Source organism: Scyliorhinus torazame, chromosome 6 (genome assembly GCF_047496885.1).
Source record: "Scyliorhinus torazame isolate Kashiwa2021f chromosome 6, sScyTor2.1, whole genome shotgun sequence".
NCBI classification, from domain to species: domain Eukaryota; kingdom Metazoa; phylum Chordata; class Chondrichthyes; order Carcharhiniformes; family Scyliorhinidae; genus Scyliorhinus; species Scyliorhinus torazame.
In genome coordinates this window covers 84,935,925-84,956,738 of record NC_092712.1, presented here as the reverse complement: position 1 = coordinate 84,956,738, position 20,814 = coordinate 84,935,925, and the positions used below count along the sequence as shown (strand labels likewise).

At 49.1% G+C, this 20,814-nt stretch overlaps 1 protein-coding gene across 1 annotated transcript in view; it reads left to right on the top strand.

The window, feature by feature from the left end:
- rab18a (RAB18A, member RAS oncogene family) overlaps positions 1-3,860 on the top strand; it is an 81,265-nt gene extending 77,405 nt beyond the window's left edge. Inside the window, exon 7 of the mRNA XM_072508400.1 lies at positions 768-3,860. Coding sequence (XP_072364501.1) covers positions 768-943 — 176 coding nt within the window. The 3' untranslated portion in view covers positions 944-3,860. The remainder of the gene's footprint in view (positions 1-767) is intronic.
- The last annotated feature ends 16,954 nt before the right edge of the window (positions 3,861-20,814 follow it).

Genomic DNA, 20,814 nt, shown 5'->3' with positions numbered 1-20,814 from the left:
CAGGTCCTGACCCTTGACAGTGCCACCCATGGCCGCGTTCTTGCCAGTGCCACCCAGGAACCATGGCAGGGCCAAGGTGCCAACCTGCCAGTGCCAAGGCGCTCGCATGCCAGAGGGAAGGGCCACCCAGCACTATCCCTGGCCACCCAGGGGCCTCCACTGGCCTGGGAGAACCCCCAGCAGCCGTTCCACCTGATCCCTGTTTCTACGGACCAATACTGAACGGCGCCTGGCTGTGACCTCCCTCGGAAGGCCGGTAGATATTATCAGTAGACCACAAGTAGGTTAAAGGCCTACTTACGTGGGTGTGGCTTGGTCCCGACCATTATGGGCGGATTTCTGATTCCGATACCTCGCAAAACTTCCCGCAAGGTGTCGTGGCTGTCGGGAAGCCTGCGGGAGGCTTCACCCAGGATCTACCGGCCACGTTGCACTCCCGTTGGGCGAAAAAATATTCCATGCTTAAAATCAACTAAAAATGTGCAACAGGCCAGTTGGGATATCTGATGAGAGAGATTCAGTTGACATATCATTCTGTACGCTTCCAAGCATAATGTGCTACTGTTTTTTGTATGCTGTATTTATTTTGGTCAAGACACATACCAATTGTCGAATATAGTTAATTATTTTCACTTGCAAATCAGTTACAATGCATTATTGTGCATCTACACTGATCGTTTCTTTCACATTTAAAAGTAAGTTTGTTACTGAACATTTCAAAAGCACAGCAAATGTGCTCTAAATCTTTGTAAACATTTATTTTGCAGAGTCGAGTGCCAAAACGCGTGATGGTGTTCAGTGTGCATTTGAAGAACTCGTTGAAAAAGTCATTCAGACACCTGGTTTATGGGAAAGTGAAAGCCAGAATAGTAGACTTAGGTTATCTGATTCGCCTGATGCCAACAGTGGAGGTTCCTGTGGTGGATATTGCTCCATTCTGTAAACTGTAAGACTTTGGAGTCATTTCTTACCAATTTTAAACAGTTGGTGAACTATTTGTATGAATTCTAAGAGTTGACATTGCAGTTTGCACAATTTGTTTGCATCATGTAAAACAATGCCCAATAACTCGCCCAAGGCCAGATTAGTTGTAGACATGCAGAACCTTGCAATCCAGGGTCAATGTTCATAAAACATTTTGCTTGTAATGTCAAATCTTGTAATTTGAAACAGTTACATATCAAAACTCTCTGCAGCTGGTTTCATCAGTGAGGGTCAGTGTGTGCATGTTCATATGGTCTAGTTTCGTTTAGGAACAATCTACTCATTGTGGACTTCAGATATTTTCTTCCTTTGCTTTGTTAGTGCTTTTTCACACTTCACTGCTGAACCTCTTATTGCTGTTTTTCCCAACCCCCAACTTTGGAAATGTTTCATACGTTTTGCGAATTTTAGAGTATATGTGTTGGGAACACTTTGGTGTGAAAATGCTTCAATACAACTGAATTTTCACGACTGTTAATCTAGCTGAATAAACATCTTATAAATGCAAAAGAACAGTAAGCTTGTATCAATAGTGTTTAAAATTGTTATAGTAAAATCTTGCTGAGTTTTTTTTTTTACAGCAACAGAATTTTTAAAATGATAATTTCCCTGTTGTGCTGAGCAGATGTACCTCAAAACACAGACACAAATTGTAAGTCTTCAGATGAAAATACATAATTTTTACAGCCTCCACCCGATAATACAATGAAAATCAGAATTGTTATAAGGCCCCTTCTGTGATAACCCAACGGATGGAAAATTTGGAAAGATTATTTGGGAATATTTATGACTTCAGCATTTCGTTAACTGAAAAAGTTAAACTACTTGTATTTTTAACCTTAAACTTCAATATATGTGTGACTGTTCAGTTTTATACATTTAAGACCACATTATTATAAAGGTACATTATTGAAGACACTTTGTAAGTATTGTACAGAAAAACTACAGTTTTATTTAAAATGGTGACTCCAAAATCATTAAACAATAAGAAATGCAGATTGACAATTAGTCAGTAATTGTCGAGTGTTGGATGTTAAAGGTGAATCAGAAATATGCATTGAAGTCTGTCACTGCAGCTCACTTCCAGTGTTTGTTTTTTGCACTGTACATTTGTTGAAACTGAAAAAATCTTGAATTTGAAGTGGATTATAAAATATGAAATTTATGTAAATAATTCCTGTGCAGTTCAATTTCACTTTATATGATATATAATCTGTCTGTAGATGTATTTTTTTTCTGTAATTCTTAGAATAATCGAAACATTTATTGATAAAAGGCTGAAATATTTGAATTGGGCAGGTTGAAAAACAACATCTAAACTTAGATACTTCAGTTATTACATTGCACTTTTGATTATTCATTAACTCCATGCTTTCCTCATACACTTGCAATAATCTTTTATAAACCACTACTACTGAGATTTTATGGTTTTCATCAAGCTAGATTTCAGAGCATGCAATTGTAGAGAAGATAGCATTGAAATCATGTGCCTCTTAAAGTTGCATTGAGAAAATACACAATGTTAGCTGCTTGAATATTATTTTCTTTGAACACTGGTGCCAATGATATTTCTCAATTTTTCAATATGTTTACTGTGACCTGCTTTGTAGAATGCGGTCAAGTATGAAATAAAATAAGATTTTATTTAATTGCAAAGAAAAATAAACATATCATGCTGTAGTAAATGTGCATCTTTGAGTTTCTTGGCTTTATTTGTTGCAAAAGGCCAAAACAGCAGATTTACAAAAGTAGAATGGAACAGATTATTTAATTTGGACCTTCTAAATGTAATTTGTTTGCTGAGTAGACACAAATTTAGATGTTACTTCAACTTGAGAATACTTGACAATTTTGTATGTAATCAATTACTTGTAAACGTTGTTTTATTTTAATGAATTCGTATACCCAGCAAGTCCTTCAAAAGATGACTTTATTACAGCATGCAGAATACATAATCATAGTGTATACCTAATCCTATGTTTCACTGAGCTTTAACTGTTAAATGGTTTCAAGCCATGAAAAGTTTTGCAACTTAATTTGTTTTCTCGATTACTTTCTGACACTAATTCTGATGTAATGTTTCAAGTATTTACATATATATAGAATCAATTTTATTATTCTACTGACTGTTTCTTGTTCTGATATGCATTTACTGTATTTTTGTGGCGTCTGCAGCATTCTTTAAGAAGAACCATGCCAAACCTCCGTTAATGATCAGGCTCACAAGATAGTTCAAACAACTTTAAGTGGTGAGCTATATTAACCTGGAAGGTCCTAAATTCAATCATTAACTGTTGAGTTAGCTGACCAGAGTGGCAGAATGGGTGCCATAATCCCAGCACCCCATTTTCAAGGAAAGAAAAATTACTTCCTTGATCCAAACCTGGCAGCTTCTACCAGATGTGTTAAGTCTATGCACAGTGAGACTTGACTGGTGTACATATTTAAACATCTGTCTGTCATTCACTGCCTGGACTCTCACATGGACAGTGGTTCACCTGATTGAGATACTGGGGCTACTGATATGGTACCTTCCTCAACTTCAGAAGGGGAGAAGGAGACGAGCAAAAACTGCTGAAAAGGAGAGGCAATAATGAATATCCTGCAACAATGTGGGGCACCTTTTACCACTTCAGTAAAGAAGGCAAAAAAAGTTAAATTATTTGTCCAATTATAACTGAATTTATTTGTGCTCTGATAATGTAAAGATTGGGGCTTGAGAATGAGATGTCTAACTGTAAATAAATCTATTTGGTATTGTATTGCTAAAAGTCTGATTTGGTGGGATTATCTTTCACTATTTTACAATTGTAGCACAAAGTATTGCATTAGAATATATACTGTATATATAAATAAAAATTCCATGTATGATTCAACTTTCAAGAAATGTATTAATATTTTATAAATATTGCTTCTTTGAATATAATAGAATTAGCAACAAATTGCCTTTGCAAGGATTGTGTTGATTTATGTTTAAATACAGGAGTTACAGTGAAGTTATGCTGGATGAATTATTATGCATGTCTTCAAGACAAAGCATCCCAACAGTGTAAAAGCACTAGGAAAGCTGACATTGAAGGTGGCTGCAGAACATTTAAATGCAATCGGACAAAGTCAAACATGGTTTTGTGGAAGATAAATAGTATTTGACTAATTTGAGGCTGTTAACAGCTGGGTGCATCAAGGGAAAACAGTAAGGTGCCACCACATAAAAGGTTACTGCACAAGATCAGGGCTTGTGGTGTAGGGGTGATCTAGAAAGTATAGATGATTAGCTAACTAACTGATAACAGTTGGGATAAATTGGTCATTTTCAGGTTGACAGCTGTAAATAGTTGAGTGCTGCATGGATCATTGCTAGAGCCTCAACTATTTACAATCTATAGCAGTGACTTGCATGAAGGGACCAACTGTATTAGCCAAATTTACAGATGGTACAAATGGGTGGGACAAGTTGAAAGAAGGATCCAATGGGATTTAGATAAGTTACGTAAGTGGGGGGGGAAATGGCAGTTGGAGTATAATGGGAAGAAATGAGATCCTCTTTAGCAGGAAGAATCGAAAAACAATATTATTTAAATGGAGATATTCAGTATAAAAGGTAACTAGGAAGGAAAATGGAATGTTGGCCTTTACTTCAAGGGCGTGGAGTACAAAGGAGAAATGTCTTACTATAACTATATGGGACGTTTGAGACAAGTACAGTGTATAATATTGGTCACCTTAAGGATGGATATACAGGGCAGGATGGTGGTGCAGTGGTTAGCACGGCACCGAGGTCCCAGGTTCGATCCCGGCCCTGGGTCACTGTCCATGTGAAGTTTTCACATTCTCCCCGTGTTTCATGGGTTTCTCCCCCACAACCCAGGGATGTGCAGGGGAGTTGGAATGGCCACCCTAAATTGCCCCTTAATTGGAAAAATGAATTGGATACACTATAAAAATAAAAAAATTAATGTAAAAAGGAAGTTTAATTTGCATTGGAAGCGGTTCAGTAAGCTAAATTCTGGGTTGTCTTGTTTTATGAGAATAGTTGAGCAGGATGGGGGTATACTCACTGGAGTTAGAAGAATGAAATGCGATATTATTGAAACAATTTCTCAAGCCATCTGAGAGGGTATATGCTGGGAGGATGCTTCTCATGGGGAAATCTGGAACTAGGCACAGTTTGAAGATCAAAGGTGTCCTATTTGTCATAATATCCACTAGTATATAATGAGATGCAGACAGGCAGTGATTGACACACATGATAACCAATGAACACACGACACATAACAACCAATCACCAGACAGGACACCACCACCATAAAGCACACAGGGCATTAAGACTCTCTCGACAGGACACAGCTACTGAGATTGTAAGAATGCACAAGCCAGTGAGCACTATCACCATAGTTGACAATGTTGACACATGAGGTTATCCATTTTGGTAGGAATAATAGCAAAAGGGATTATTATTTAAATGATAAAATATTAAAACATGCTGCTGTGCAGAGAGACCTGGGTGTGCTAGTGCATTGGTCGCAAAAAGTTGGTTTACAGGTGCAACAGGTGATTAAGAAGGCAAATGGAGCTTTGTCCTTCATTGCTAGAGGGATGGAGTTTAAGACTAGGGAGGTTATGCTGCAATTGTATAAGGTGTTAGTGAGGCCACACCTGGAGTATTGTGTTCAGTTTTGGTCTCCTTACTTGAGAAAGGACGTACTGGCACTGGAGGGTGTGCAGAGGAGATTCACTAGGTTAATCCCAGAGCTGAAGGGGTTGGATGACGAGGAGAGGTTGAGTAGACTGGGACTGTACTTGTTGGAATTTAGAAGGATGAGGGGGGATCTTATAGAAACATACAAGATTATGAAGGGAATAGATAGGATAGATGCGGGCAAGTTGTTTCCACTGGCGGGTGAAAGCAGAACTAGGGGGCATAGCCTCAAAATAAGGGGAAGTAGATTTAGGACTGAGTTTAGAAGGAACTTCTTCACCCAAAGGGTTGTGAATCTATGGAATTCCTTGCCCAGTGGAGCAGTAGAGGCTCCTTCATTAAATGTTTTTAATATAAAGACAGATAGCTTTTTGAAGAATAAAGGGATTAAGGGTTATGGTGTTCGGGCCGGAAAGTGGAGCTGAGTCCACAAAAGATCAGCCATGATCTCATTGAATGGTGGAGCAGGCTCGAGGTGCCAGATGGCCTACTCCTGCTCCTAGTTCTTATGTTCTTATGAGGTAGAGAGTCTGGTCAAGCCAGTAGGAGGTTATCAGATTGATAGTGTCAACTCACAGCAGACTATGTACAGCAATCAGGGAGTTCAATAAAACAATGTTGGACCATCTCCTGTGTCAGAAGCCTGTTTCTAGTTTCACTGCATCCAGTTGCAGTCAACGTTGAACCAACTCACTTAACACATCATGGTACCAGAGTGCTATTAATCCTAACAAACCTCCCTTGAGTGCATCTGCAACGACCAGCAAGCAGCCATCCAGCGGCATGGAAAGGATCCAGCCTCCTTCGCAACTCCGGATCTCTGGCAACCTCGGCGCCAACTCGAAAGTCTTCAAACAAAAGTTCCTCCTGTACATCGAGGCCTCTGACCTCGAGGCAGCATCGGATGCCAGAAAGATTGCGCTGTTCCTGTCGACTGCGGGGAATCACGCCATCCACATCTATAACTCGCTTACGTTTGCCGATGGCAAAGACAAGACAAAGTTCAAGACAGTTCTGAAATTCGACAGCCACTGCGACATTGAGGTGAATGAGAGCTTTGAACAGTACATCTTCCTACAGAGGCTTCAGGGTAAGGATGAACCTTTTCAGTCCTTGAACCATCTCCGCATCCTAGCGCAGTCATGTAATTATGGCTCGACGACTGATTCCATGATCCGAGATCAGATCGTTTTTGGGGTCCAGTCCGACTCCCTGCGGGAGCAGCTCCTCAAAATCAAACAGTTGACCATCGCCATCGGAACGTGCGTTGTCCATGAGCATGCCAGAAATCACTACTCCCGCATCAGGGCGTCAGAAACTGCAAAACTGGCCCACGAGGCAGAAAGGTTGCAGGCCATAGCAAAAATGCAAGGCTTGAGCATCAAGGAGAGTGGCTGCTTTGCACACTTTTCTCGGGTCCCCACGCATGCGCGCCACGACCGGGTGGACAATGAGGCCGAAGACCCTGAGGCGCACGCGCGAACGTCGGCCGACCGCACTGCGCATGCGCGATGGCGCACAGAACGTGCTGACGTCACCGTCATGACGTGTCCGAATTGTGGCTCCGCCTATTTATAGCAGCAATGTCCAGCCAAAGGCAGGCCATGTCTACAGTGTGGAAAGCCTGGCCACTTCGCGGCATTCTGCAGGTCCGCTCCACCGAACAACAGCCAGCGATCCCAGCTGCAGCGCAGACGTGTCCGCTGTGTACAACAAGGCATGCAGGATTCTGATCCAGACAGCCCAATTGACCCCGATGCTGACTGCCTCGAGTCTCCATATTGGGTGGACATCATCACCACATGCGAGTGTGTCTCTACCATGCCTGGCAACCGCCTTTCGATTCTCAGTGTGGATCCTGACGAGTGGTGAGCCATCATCATGGTCAACCAGTCTCTCATCCAATTTAAATTGGGCACTGGCGCGTCTGCGAACCTCATATCACAGTCGGACCTCGACAGCATCTGACACCAACCGAGCTTTCTTCCACCAGCCTGCAAGCTCCTTGACTACAATGGTAATGCCATAGCTGCCAGTGGGTCGTGTCAGCTAGGTGTCTCTCACAAGGAAATCAAGGCAACGTTGAGATTCAAGATCGTCCAGCCTGATAAGGCATCCCTGCTCGGTGCTCGCGCATGCAAACTCCTAAATCTGGCACAGCGAGCTCATGCCATGTCCTCGACACCGGCGACTGCCTTGCCCAATGTGAATCGCCAGGCTGAGATAGATGACATTCTCACACAATACCACAGTGTGTTTGATGGGATGGACATGCTCCCATATCGCTACAAGATATTGCTCAAGCCGAATGCCACCCCAGTCATCCATGCACTACGCCGGGTGCCGGCTCCTCCCAAGGATCGTCTGAAAATGCAGCTACGAGAGCTCCAAGACCAGGGCATCATCTCAAAGGTCACGGAACCCACAGACTGGGTCAGCTCCATGGTCTGCATCAAGAAACCCTCTGGCGAACTCTGCATTTGCGTTGATCCCAAAGACCTGAATCGCAACATCATGCGAGAGCATTACCCGATCCCAAAGCGTGAAGAACTGACCTGTGAGATGGCTCACGCCAAATTATTTACCAAGCTGGACGCCTCCCGTGGCTTCTGGCAAATTCAGCTGGACGAGTCCATTCGGAAGCTGTGCACTTTTAACACTCCGTTCGGCGGGTATTGCTCCAACCGCGTGCCCTTTGGTATATCAGCTTCCAAAGTATTTCATCGCATAATGGGGCAAATGATGGAGGGCATCGAGGGGGTGCGAGTCTATGTGGACGACGTGATCATCTGGTCCACGACGCCCGCGGATCACATTGCTTGCCTCAAACAGGTTTTCCAGAGGATTCATGAAAATGGCCTCCAGCTCAACAGGGCCAAATGCTCGTTTGGGCGGTCCGCTATCAAGTTTTTATGTGACCACATTTCACAGCAAGGTGTGCAACCTGATGTCGACAAGGTGCTGGCAATCAATGCCATGAAGACACCAGAGGGCAGAACGGCTGTCCTCCCCTTCCTCGGGATGGTAAATTTTCTCGGAAAATTAATTCCCAACATGGCATCCCACACCATGGCCCTCCGGCATCTCGTTAAAAATTCGACAGTCTTCCAGTGGCTTCCCACATATCAAGCGGAGTGGCTTGGGCTGAAGGCGAAGCTCACCACAGCCCCAGTACTGGTGTTCTTTGACCCAACCAAGGATATCAAGATATCCAAAGACGCAAGCCAGGACGGCATTGGGACGGTGCTCCTCCAGCGAGACGATTCCTCGTCCTGGGCTCCAGTGGCATATGCCTCCAGGGCCATGACTCCGACCGAACAACGGTATGCCCAGATCGAAATGGAGTGTCTGGGTCTCCTGACAGGAATAGTCAAGTTTCATGACTACGTATACGGTGGAAACAGACCACAGTCCTTTAGTCCACATAATCCAGAAGGATTTAAATGACATGACACCTCGGCTGCAGCAAATTCTTCTTCATCTCTGCCGATATGACTTTGAACTCATCTATACACCGGGCAAAGAGCTGATCATCGCGGATGCCCTATCCCAATCCATCACCATGCCGTGTGAACCGGGCGACTTCATTCGCCACATCGAGGCACAGGCGCAGTTGTGTGCCAGCAACCTCCCAGCCACTGATGAACGAGTTATCCAGATACGCAAAGAAACTGCCAAAGATCCTCTACTGCAGCGCGTGATGCAACACCTTGCCCATGGCTGGCAAAAGGGGCAGTGCCCCCAGTTCTTCAACGTTAAGGACGAGTTAAAGGTTGTCGAAGGGATCCTTATTAAACTAGATAGAATCGTTATTCCCCAAAGCATGCAAGCCATGGTGTTCAGACAGATCCATGAGGGTCATCTCGGGGTCGAAAAATGTCGACGCAGAGCTCGGCAGGCAGTCTACTGGCCTGGCATCAGCCAGGACATTGCCAACACGGTCCTCAACTGCACAACATGACAAGTTTCAACCAGCTCAGCCCAAGGAAACACTGCAACAGCACGAGATCGTGACTTCTCAGTGATCCAAGGTGGGGATAGACCTCTTTCACGCAAATGGGCGTGATTACTTGCTCTTGGTCGACTACTTCTCCAGCTACTCAGAAGTGGTGAAACTGTCGGACCTCAAGTCCAAGTCCGTGATTAAAGCCTGCAAAGAGACGTTTGCCAGGCACGGCATACCACTCTCAGTAATGAGTGACAACGGCCCATGTTTCTACAGCCAAGAGTGGTCTGACTTCAGTCACATCACATCCAGTCCCCATTACACGCAATCAAACGGGAAGGCCGAAAAAGGGGTCCATATTGTCAAGCGATTGCTATGCAAGACTGCAGACTCCGCCTCGGACTTCAACCTGGCGCTGTTGGCATAGAGGGCAACCCCTCTGTCAACTGGTTTGTCTCTGGCGCAGCTGCTCATGAACCGCAACCTGAGGACGACTGTTCCAGCCATCCATGTTCCAGACCTTGACAGCCTCACGGTGCTGCAGAAAGTGAAGCGATCCAGGGACCAGCAGAAGATCACGTATGATGCTCATGCCAAGTATCTACCTTCGCTGGCTCCAGGCGATGTTGTTCGCGTCCAGTTGCCTGAGGGAGGTTGGTCAGCCCCAGCTATTGTCGTCCGGCAGGCTGCCCCCAGGTCCTTCGTTGTCCAAATGGCTGATGGCTCCATTCTACGGCGCAACAGGAGGGCGCTACGAAACGTTCCCTGCCCACCGTCTGGCCGCACTTCTCCGCATGTCACCAAGCCTCCGGACATCTTGCAACACGAGGCCATCGATCTGGCAGCGATCCCGCCTCTCCATGAGGACACCGACATGGCAGCAATCCCCCCTGTCCAAGTGCCGACGTCCCCACCCTCCACCTCTGAGATGATCGACAAGAATTCGTCGCCCGCCACAAAGACTGAATCTATAGACTTAAGTCTTGTAAATTTTGTTCAGTTTGCTCTATCTGCACGATAGACACCTTCCCATGTACATGTGTTAATTCACTTACCACTTGTATATAATCATGCATGTGTATATATATATATTGCCACGTTCCAAAATTTACTTCATAAAGGGGAGATGTCATAATATCCACTTGTATATAATGAGATGCAGACAGGCAGTGATTGACACACAGGATAACCAATGAACACACACGACACATAACAACCAATCACCAGACAGGACATCACCACTATAAAGCACACGGGGCATTAAGACTCTCTCTCGCCAGGACACAGCTACTGAGATAGTAAGAATGCACAAGCCAGTGAGCACTATCACCATGAGGTAGAGAGTTAGTCTGGTCAAGCCAGTAGGAGGTTATCAGTTAGATTGATAATGTACAGCAATCAGGAAGTTCAATAAAACAGTGTTGGACCATCTGTGTCAGAAGCCTGTTTCTTGTTTCACTGCATCCAGTTGCAGTCAACGTTGAACCAACTTAGTTAACACATCACTATTTAAGACAGCTGAAAAGGAATTTCTCCACTCAAAGGGTGGTCTTTGGAATTCTCTTCCCCACAGAGTATGTTCAAGTCTGAGTGAGACAGATTTTTGATTAACTAGGGAGTTGATGGTTATGGGGTCAGACAGGAAAGTGAAGTTAAGGCCACAATCAGATCATCCATGATTTAGTCAATGACAGAACAGGAATGGTCGATTTTTTTCAAATATTTCTAATGAATTTTTTTTTTTAATTCCTTCATGGGCTATGGGCGTTTCAGCCTGTGCCAGCATTCATTGCCCATCCCTAATTGCCCTTGAAGGGGCAGTTGACTGAACATTTGGAAAGACGAGACTTAATCCGCCATTGTCAGCAAGGGGAGAGTGAAAACAGCGCGAGAGGAGAGAGACAAGGGAGAATGAAAAGCGGGAGAGGAGCCGGGGATTTAAAAGCGCGGGAGAGGAACTGGAGATTTAGAAGCACGGGAGAGGAGCCACTCCCTCTAATCTAAGGGGTTGAGTGAATATCAGGTAAGCTCTTTCTTTTTCTTGTTTTATCTGCAAGTTATCTAGAGGGGATGGCAGGGAAGGCAGTGCAATGTTCCTCCTGCAGAATGTTTGAGGTGAGGGACACTGTCAGTGTCCCTGCTGATTTCACCTGTGGGAAGTGCACCCATTTCCAGCTCCTCAAAAACCGCGCTGGGAACTCGAGCTGCATGAGCTTGGGATCATTCGGGAGGCAGAGGTGGTCGTAGATAGAAGCTTCAGGGATGTAGTTACTCCGAAGACTGAAGACAGATGGGTGACTGAGAGGGGCTGGGAGGAAGCAGTCAGTACAGGGATCCCCTGTGGTCGTTCTCCTTAGTAACAAGTATATAGCTTTGGTACTGGCGGGTACTTACCAGGGGTAAGCCATGGGGTACAGGTCTCTGGCACAGAGTCTGTCCCTGTTGCTCAGAAGGGAAGGGGGGGACTTACGGTGTCGGCTATGCAGAGCTAAGTCGCACGTTCGGCAGCTCCCGCTTGGAACAGACTTTTGGGCTCTTTTCAGGGCCCGCAATGGCATATTTTCGACATTTCCCAGTGTGGGAAGAACTCTGCAACATTCCCCCGACAGTGTATGGCTTGGACCAGGAGCGGGGCGACTAAAAAAAGTGGTGGTGAAGCCAAAGAAAGTGTGAGGGAAGTAGAGCAAGATGGCGGCGGGCAGGGACCAGACAGTGTGGATGCAGTAGGCGCAGGAGCAGCAGGAGGTTATCCAGCGCTGCTTCAGGGAGATCAAAGCGGACCTCCTGGAGCCGATGACGGCTTCTATTGATAAGCTGCTGGAGGTCCAACAAAAGATCTCGGCTAACGAGGACGAGATCTTTGGCCAAGCGGTAAAGGTGGAGGCGCTCCACAAGAAATGGCAGGAGCAGTTCGAGGAGATGGAGAATCGGTCGAGGCGGAAAAATGCGGATCCTGAGCCTCGCGGAGGGGCTGGAGGGGTCGGACGTGGGGGCCTATGTGATCACCATGTTAAGCTCGCTGATGGGAGCGGGATCCTTCTAGGGGCCCCTGGAGCTGGAAGGGGCCCATAAGAGTGCTGGCGAGGAGGCCCAAGGCTAACGAGCCGCCGGGGGTGGTGCTGGTGCAGTTTCATCGGTTCGCTGATCGGGAGTGCGTACTCAAGTGGGCCAAGAAAGAGAGGAGCAGCAGGTTTGAATATATCAGGACTGGAGCGCGGAGATGGCGAAGAAGAGGACGGGGTACAACCGGGCGAAGGCGGTGCTGCACAGGAAGGGGGTGAGGTTTGGCATGCTGCAGCTGGCGAGTCTTGTGGGTCACCTACAAGGACCGGCACCATTATTTTGAGTCCCCGGAGGAGACGTGGGCCTTTGTTCAGGCCGAGAAGCTGGGCACAAACTGAGGGTCGGGATGGGGGGTCGGGAGTGAGGATGGTCGGGGATTGTTGTTGTGTTACATTTTGAGGGGGGTTCTTTGTTTTTGTTTATTTTTGTTTCAGTGTGGGTGGTTAGGGTGGGTTGGGCCTGTCGGGTGGGCTCTTGGAGGGGTGCAAGTAAACGGAATAGGGGGTGGGTGGCCGGTAGGGGGGATGGGGCCCCGTGGGGGTGGGGGAGGGGGAGGGGGAGGCCCAAGTCGGGGGTGAGGGGACTGGGCCTGTAACAGGAGCTGCGCCAGAGGAGGTGGGACCGGGCAGGTGGAAAGCGCGGGCTTTTTCCCGTGCTGAAGGCTGGAGGGGGCGGGGCCAGGGCGGGGAAGCGCGGGTGTTTTCCCACACTTGGGATGGAAGGGGGAGGCGGAGGGGAAGTCCCACAATGGGAGGAGTCGAAGGAGAGGCGGGAGCGGCCGGGGTCAGCAGGAGTCAACTGACTTGCGGGAGTGCAATGGGGGGAGCAATGCAGCTAGGAGGGGTCCTAACTGTGGGGGGGGGGGACCAGGTTGCTGCTGGTATGGTCAAGGGGGAGCTGGAGCGAGTAGAGGGGGTTGGGACAGGGGTCTGCCGCCGTGGGGAACGTGCCGGGCGTGTGGTTGGCTGAGATGGGGTTATGGCTAGTCGGCGGGGGAGGGGGGGGGGCGGGTAGGCCCCTGATCCAGCTGATAACCTGGAACGTAAGGAGTCTGAACGGGCCGGTTAAATGGGCCGGTTAAGCGGGCCCGGGTGTTCGCGCACCTGAAGGGGCTGAAGGCGGATGTGGTCATGTTCCAGGAGACGCACCTGAAGGTGGCAGACCAGGTAAGATTGAGGCAGGGGTGGGTAGGTCAGGTGTTTCATTCAGGGCTGGATGCCAAAAATCGGGGGGTGGCGATCGAGGCGTGAGCATTGTGGCAGACAATGGCGGCAGGTACGTAATGGTAAGTGGTAAGCTGCAAGGGGAGAGGGTGGTGCTTGTCAACGTGTACGCCCCGAACTGGGACGGTGCGGGTTTTATGCGGCGCATGTTGTGTAGAGGGTGCCATCTCTGCTACTCCACTACTGGGCCGATATCTGGGGTTTGAGTATCTGTGTGTGTCTCTCTCCAGCTGGCACTGAAACTTCAGAGGCCAGGGGATGCCGCACTGGGACACCTCCACGGGAGAGAGCACTGGATCAAGCCTGCCGTTTATCCCTAACCGGAAGCCTGAGGCTTATATCACACAGATATCCAGACCCCCACCAATGCCCAGGTGATTCTCTCTCTTGCCGGTGGTGCAACACCCACCCGGTTCCTACTTCGCTGGAGTAGCTTTCCCAAGAGAGAGAATAGGACACTGCTGTTTATTACCTAACCAGCAGCCTGTCCTGAGTGAATCGCTCAAGATGACCCTAGATTCTTGAACCCGGAATTAAGGTGAGGAATATTTTAACAATGACTTGGTCAGAGATCGCTGGTGAGAGATTGAAGAATTTAAACGACTCCAATTATCAGCAAATCAAGGTTTATTGCAAAACCCAGGTCAAAATCATCAAACAGAAGAAATTATAATAAAATCTTAAACTCTAACACAAACTAAGTCTATTCAGAAAGTACTATAACGGACACAACGAAAATCTTATTGTTACACAGTTTTAGCAATGACACAGAACACAAATCAAGTCCCCTTCCCCAAAGCCTCAACCACTATCAAAGTCAAGGGAGCTTCGCAAGCTGCTGCAGGGTACTTACAGTCACAGGCTGCAGAGGTCAAGTCAAAGGTGCAGAGGTCGAGCCAAGAGACCCTCAATCGAAACACAGCCCCTTTTATACCCGTTTTACCAGGCTTTTCCTGTGTTCGGCCAGCCCCTTTTGCATTGAATTGGTAAGGTTTAAAGTTCCCGCTGGTCCCGCCCCCTTTGAGCCGGTCAGAGCTGTCGACTTCCGGGTTTTCCTCCTCCTTTGCGTTGTATCAGTCCAAGTTTAAAGTTCCCGCTGGTCCCGCCCCCTTTGAGCCGGTCAGAGCTGTTTGCTTCCGGGTTTTCCTCGCAGGTCCGCTCCTTCCAGCCAGGCAGACCTGCCGCGATTTGAATTTGGCGCCGACTCCGCCCCCTCCTTCCAGTGAGTTCCTGCCGGTGGCTTCTGTCAAGATTGGAGTACCTCCCCCAGGTCCGCCTCCAACTTGGTTTTTTCTACCGTCCGCGATTTGAATTTGGCGCCGACTCCGCCCCCTCCTCCCAGTGAGTTCCTGCCGGTGGCTTCTGTCAAGATTGGAGTACCTCCCCCAGGTCCGCCTCCAACTTGTTTTTTTCTACCGCTTATCTTCAAGGGGCTTTTCCAGCGCAATATACTGAGCCCAGACAGTCTGCTTTTTTTAGGATAACAAGGTTAGGCTCTCTTGTGAAGATTTTCAAAAGGTCTTCCAGCTGCTCCGGAGATGGCTGCTATTCTCACCTTGCTATGTTGATGGGGTGTTAATTGGATTCTGCTCTGGTGGAGGCCAGGTCATTTACATCTGCATGGGGCTATGACCATCCCATTGTCCTGCTTGCAGGCAGGCCCCCTGTGTATTCCCGTGCCCCTTTGTCTGTGTGTTAATCTTATCTCGTTGTCTGGCTCCTTCTTCCTTGTAGCTCCTAGGGGGGGGTTTGTAAATACCTATGCCCCTACTCAGCTCAGCGGACCAAGCCTGCTGGGAAATCTGGTTACATTCTCTTGGCTGAAAAGTCAGTTTACAGTCTCTGGGTTTTATTCTTGGGCAGTCCAAAAAGCCGAATTGCCCGAAAACCTTACAGATGCCCCTTCGATACGTCCCTACCTGCTTGGACCGTATCGACACAGGTGAAGGGCAATCATTTCCTTTTGTGTGGACCGTAGGCCCCCCCCCCAACAACATGCGAAACTACAAGTCCCAAGACAGTTCCCTTAATCTAGGCTACCCCTGATTTCATTGAAAGGGAAAGACAAGACCATACTCAATTCAAACACACAGTAACATATACACATTTCACCGGAACCCCAAACGTAAGGGTCCCTGTACATATATCACACTCAAGTACACATTTCACCGGAACCCCAAACGTAAGGGTCCCTGTACATATATCACAATCAAGTAACTGAAACCCGCGAATCCATACAACTATTTACATTTGAATCTCTTTATTTCACTAAGGATCCTCTTCTCTTGGCTGCACTCCGCTTCTTCCCGTTGAAGGCTCTTCATTTTCCTCCGTCGTCGATACCTGCAGCTGAGAGGTTTAGTCCAACTGAGGCGACAGCATAATGTACCCCCTTGTACAACATTTTCTTTGTGGGGACAAACACCAAACCATTCTCAGGCCCCCCTGGTGGTGATCGGACAGTTGTGAGGGTCGATCGGTTGGGCTGTGGGCAGGGGTCGCTTTACCTGAACCAGCAGTTCGGTAGCTTTTACAGTCATCCCTTCCCTGGGTGTTACACATCCCTCCCCACTGCGGTCAATTTATCCCGTTCCCTGGGTTCTGCCACCACCTTACAAAAGTGATTAATGCCCCTTGTGGACATGCCTTGGTAGATCCCCATAAACACAAATAAATGCCCTGGTCAGAAGCCCACCACTTATCCCAGCAAACGGTGATCCTACCCGGTGACCCCGTGATGGTCCGGTAGGTGTTGTTGTCCAGGCGTTCCCAGTCCGAGGACCGATCCCTCATGTCCAGCCTCAGCTTCCTGGGCCACCACCATCTCCCCAAAGGAACGTCCCCCTCACAGGTTAAACACACCCGCCTGCCCTCAGTCACCCTAACCCGGTCAGTCGAAGGACTCTTCTGTCTCGCCTCTGCGGAGTTCTCCCGGTCCCACCATCGCCAAGATCATCAGCAAGCTCCACATCGTCGGGTGCCCCATCTGTAAAACAGACAAAACACATCCTTGCCTCTACAGCCCTACCTACCTTAAAGTGCATGGGTTCTATCCAGCGGCAGCAGCAGCTTCCGCTTTGAAGTTGTGAAATCAACATGAAATTGCCGCAGCCTGTCTGTGGTTCTGTGTCCACAGCCCGGTTCCACCAGGGTCCTAGTGCCTGCTGCTTCATCATTCTACCATTGCAGTAGGCGCTTCTGTGATCCCACGATCCTAAATAATCCACACACCACTACACACTAATTAGTACTAGGAGAGGGAAAATGATATATACAATGCCACCCGTCTCCGGGTGGCCAAATTAAAACTGTGCCCCGCTAAACTGGGGCAGTTCACCTGTCTGGTCGAACGGCTCGGGCCAGACCGTCCCCTCCCGGGGGTTCGGGCTGCCCCTTGCCTCTCCTTCCCCAACAGGGTTCGGGGATCCCTCAGCGTTCCCTTCTACTCGGGCCCCCTTACTGCGGGACCGGGTTCTAGGGAGGTGTGATGGGGACCATCTTAGAGGGGGCTTGGAGACCCGATTGCTCCTTCGTCCCCTGACTGGTTCCCAAGCCCAAGGTGATACCTCCACTTCCTCCGCCTCCTTAGCCTCTATACTAAGGCAGGCTACCTGACCCACAGGTAAGGGCTTGGGAATCGTTACTGTCCCTGGGCTGGGTGCTTGCAGCACTGTCGGTTTCTTTGGGACTGCCCCTTCGGGACAGCACCTTGTCACCGGTTGTGTGACCGTGGGGTCAGGGACCTCCCCCACCGTCGTTAATTCTACGGGGGGTTTCTCCACTACCACCCCCAGTCTCCCCCCCACCTTGCTCTTTCTTGCCCTTATGGGGTGGAACAATTTAAATTGACTGATGTGGCGTTCGCATGGGTCCCACCTTAAGGGATTTAAACTGCAAATAGCCGCTGAGGCAGCCTCCAGAATGGGACCCTGCACCTGGACCGGACCAGGGTCTGGGGCTAGAACTACCCCTGCGCTCCCTTTTTCCTGAGGCTGCTCCCTGGGTAGTCATACGGGTTCTTGTGGTGTGGGTGCGGGCAGGCCCTGGCCCGTTGCCATTGCCACCTGTCCTGAGCCTTGCAAAAGGGCTAAAATTTTACTTATCTCGATGGTTCCCGGGGCAGCTGCTCCTGCCGCCGGGGTCTGACTCTCTACTGCGGGAGCCCTCTCCTGCTTGCTAGGGTTTTTACATTCCCTCTTGAAATGCCCGGCCTTCCCACACCCGTAGCATACCGGTTTCTTGTCGGAGGTCCGGGTGCCCTCATGCTTCCACTCTCTCTTAGGGGCTGCTGGCGCGATTTCATGCACCCTACCCTTAAGGGGCTTGTCCTCACCCCTCTCCCCATTACGATATGCGAGGGTAAGTTTCCTAAGGACCTCTTCCTCATTAAGGTCCGGACTCTGCGGGTCGAACCAGTGTTCGGCCTTTGCCCTAACATGAGGGAGACAGTTAGCTACGAGGGTCTTCAGCCAGTGGGCGGTTCTCTCCCCTAAATTCCGTCTATCCGCGAGAACCCCGCATGCCTCCATATAGACAGTCCACAGCCTGTCTGCGAACATGGTGGGAGATTCCCCTGGTTGCTGCTTGGTTTCCCCCACCCTCATGAAAGGGCTCCCCAGATTCAAGCCCATCGCCTCCAGAACAGCAGTCTGTGCTGCCGCCCATGTGTCAGGTCTTCCCCCATTCCCAGAGGTCACTGTCCTGCATAGCTGTGCATCTAGGGTCATCAGGAGCGTCCTTATTTGCTCCCCCTCGTCGCAGTCATTAATGCTGGCTGCCTGTTCCACCTCCATAAAATGAAGCGACGGATCCCCTTTTGGAGTTAGCCTGGGAACGTGGGCCACCATCCCCCTGAGCGCGGATGCCCCATGAGGAATGATAATGTCGCCCTCAACCGGTCCCCTATTCGCCAGCCCCGCCGGGGGTCCATACCTTCTTTGTCTGACAGGGCACATCTGCCCTACCTGGGGTTCCTGCTCCTCCTCCCCACTGTCCAGCTCTCCTGCCCCGTTGGGTAGCCCCCCTGTCCCCGGGTTAACTACCCATATAGGAGACGCCGCTATCTGGGGATACACCACTGACCCCCCTTGGACCTGCCCCTGACCGGGCGGTCCAAACCCTACCTGCTGACCCGGCCCCATCACCGGCATCCCAGGCAGCGGTCTGTCCCCATCCCATGGGGACCCACATACGAAACCAGGCGGACACGCCGCCAGCTGGGGGTACCCTGCCGACCCCCCTTGGACTTGCCCCTGAACGTGCAGTCCGATCCCCCCCTGCCGACCCGGACACAATCCCGGCGCCTCAGGAGGCGGCCTATTCCTCTTGGCCTGTGGGGAATCATCCGCTGCGAGGAGCACCTTGCCCCTAGGGAACCCCCCTGGACCTACCAGGTGTATCTGTCCCCTGAACTTGGACAAGGTCTCCTCCAACTCCGTTATTCGTGCCTGGCACGGCCCATGGGCACAGTCCCCTACTTCCTCGCGAGCCACTCGGTACGCTGCCTGGATGTCCCGGTACTTCCCCTCCAGCCTCCTACACTGCTCTGTACTCCGAGCATAGAGTTCCTGGAGCCTCCGTTCCTTTTCTTTACCCTCCACTATCTGGCAGTGGAGATAGTCCTTCTCGCACCGGTTAGACTCGCTTTCCTGTAGGCTGCCCCGTTTAAATTCTGCCAATTCCTCCCGCAGTCGTTCTGCTGCGCTCGCGCTGTCCTGTTTAAATTCTGCCAATTCCTCCCGCAGTCGTTCCGCTGCGCTCGCGCTGTCCTGTTTACTTTCTGCCAATTCCTCCCGCAGTCGTTCCGCTGCGCTAGCGCTGTCCCCTGCGCTGGCCCTCACTTCTCTCAACTCCTGCTCTAACTCTTCGACCCTTTGCTCTGTTTTGACTACCTGCTCGGACAGGCAAACCAGCCAAACTGCCTTCTCCAAGTGCTTTTTGTGCGCCTTACTTTCTGTCCATGCAGCCGCTGCCATTACCGGTTGCTCCGCATTGATTAGTTCTGAGATCCAAGGTTTGGTGAGGTTGACCTTTTGCCACATATACGAGCAGATTCTCTCCTCCATTTTACTTCGTTCCCTCACCCCCTCTGCCAAGTCACATACTCCAAACCACCGGGGTCCCGTCGTGGTCGCCATTGTAGAGGGTGCCATCTCTGCTACTCCACTACTGGGCCGATATCTGGGGTTTGAGTATCTGTGTGTGTCTCTCTCCAGCTGGCACTGAAACTTCAGAGGCCAGGGGATGCCGCACTGGGACACCTCCACGGGAGAGAGCACTGAATCAAGCCTGCCGTTTATCCCTAACCGGAAGCCTGAGGCTTATATCACACAGATATCCAGACCCCCACCAATGCCCAGGTGATTCTCTCTCTTGCCGGTGGTGCAACACCCACCCGGTTCCTACTTCGCTGGAGTAGCTTTCCCAAGAGAGAGAATAGGACACTGCTGTTTATTACCTAACCAGCAGCCTGTCCTGAGTGAATCGCTCAAGATGACCCTAGATTCTTGAACCCGGAATTAAGGTGAGGAATATTTTAACAATGACTTGGTCAGAGATCGCTGGTGAGAGATTGAAGAATTTAAACGACTCCAATTATCAGCAAATCAAGGTTTATTGCAAAACCCAGGTCAAAATCATCAAACAGAAGAAATTATAATAAAATCTTAAACTCTAACACAAACTAAGTCTATTCAGAAAGTACTATAACGGACACAACGAAAATCTTATTGTTACACAGTTTTAGCAATGACACAGAACACAAATCAAGTCCCCTTCCCCAAAGCCTCAACCACTATCAAAGTCAAGGGAGCTTCGCAAGCTGCTGCAGGGTACTTACAGTCACAGGCTGCAGAGGTCAAGTCAAAGGTGCAGAGGTCGAGCCAAGAGACCCTCAATCG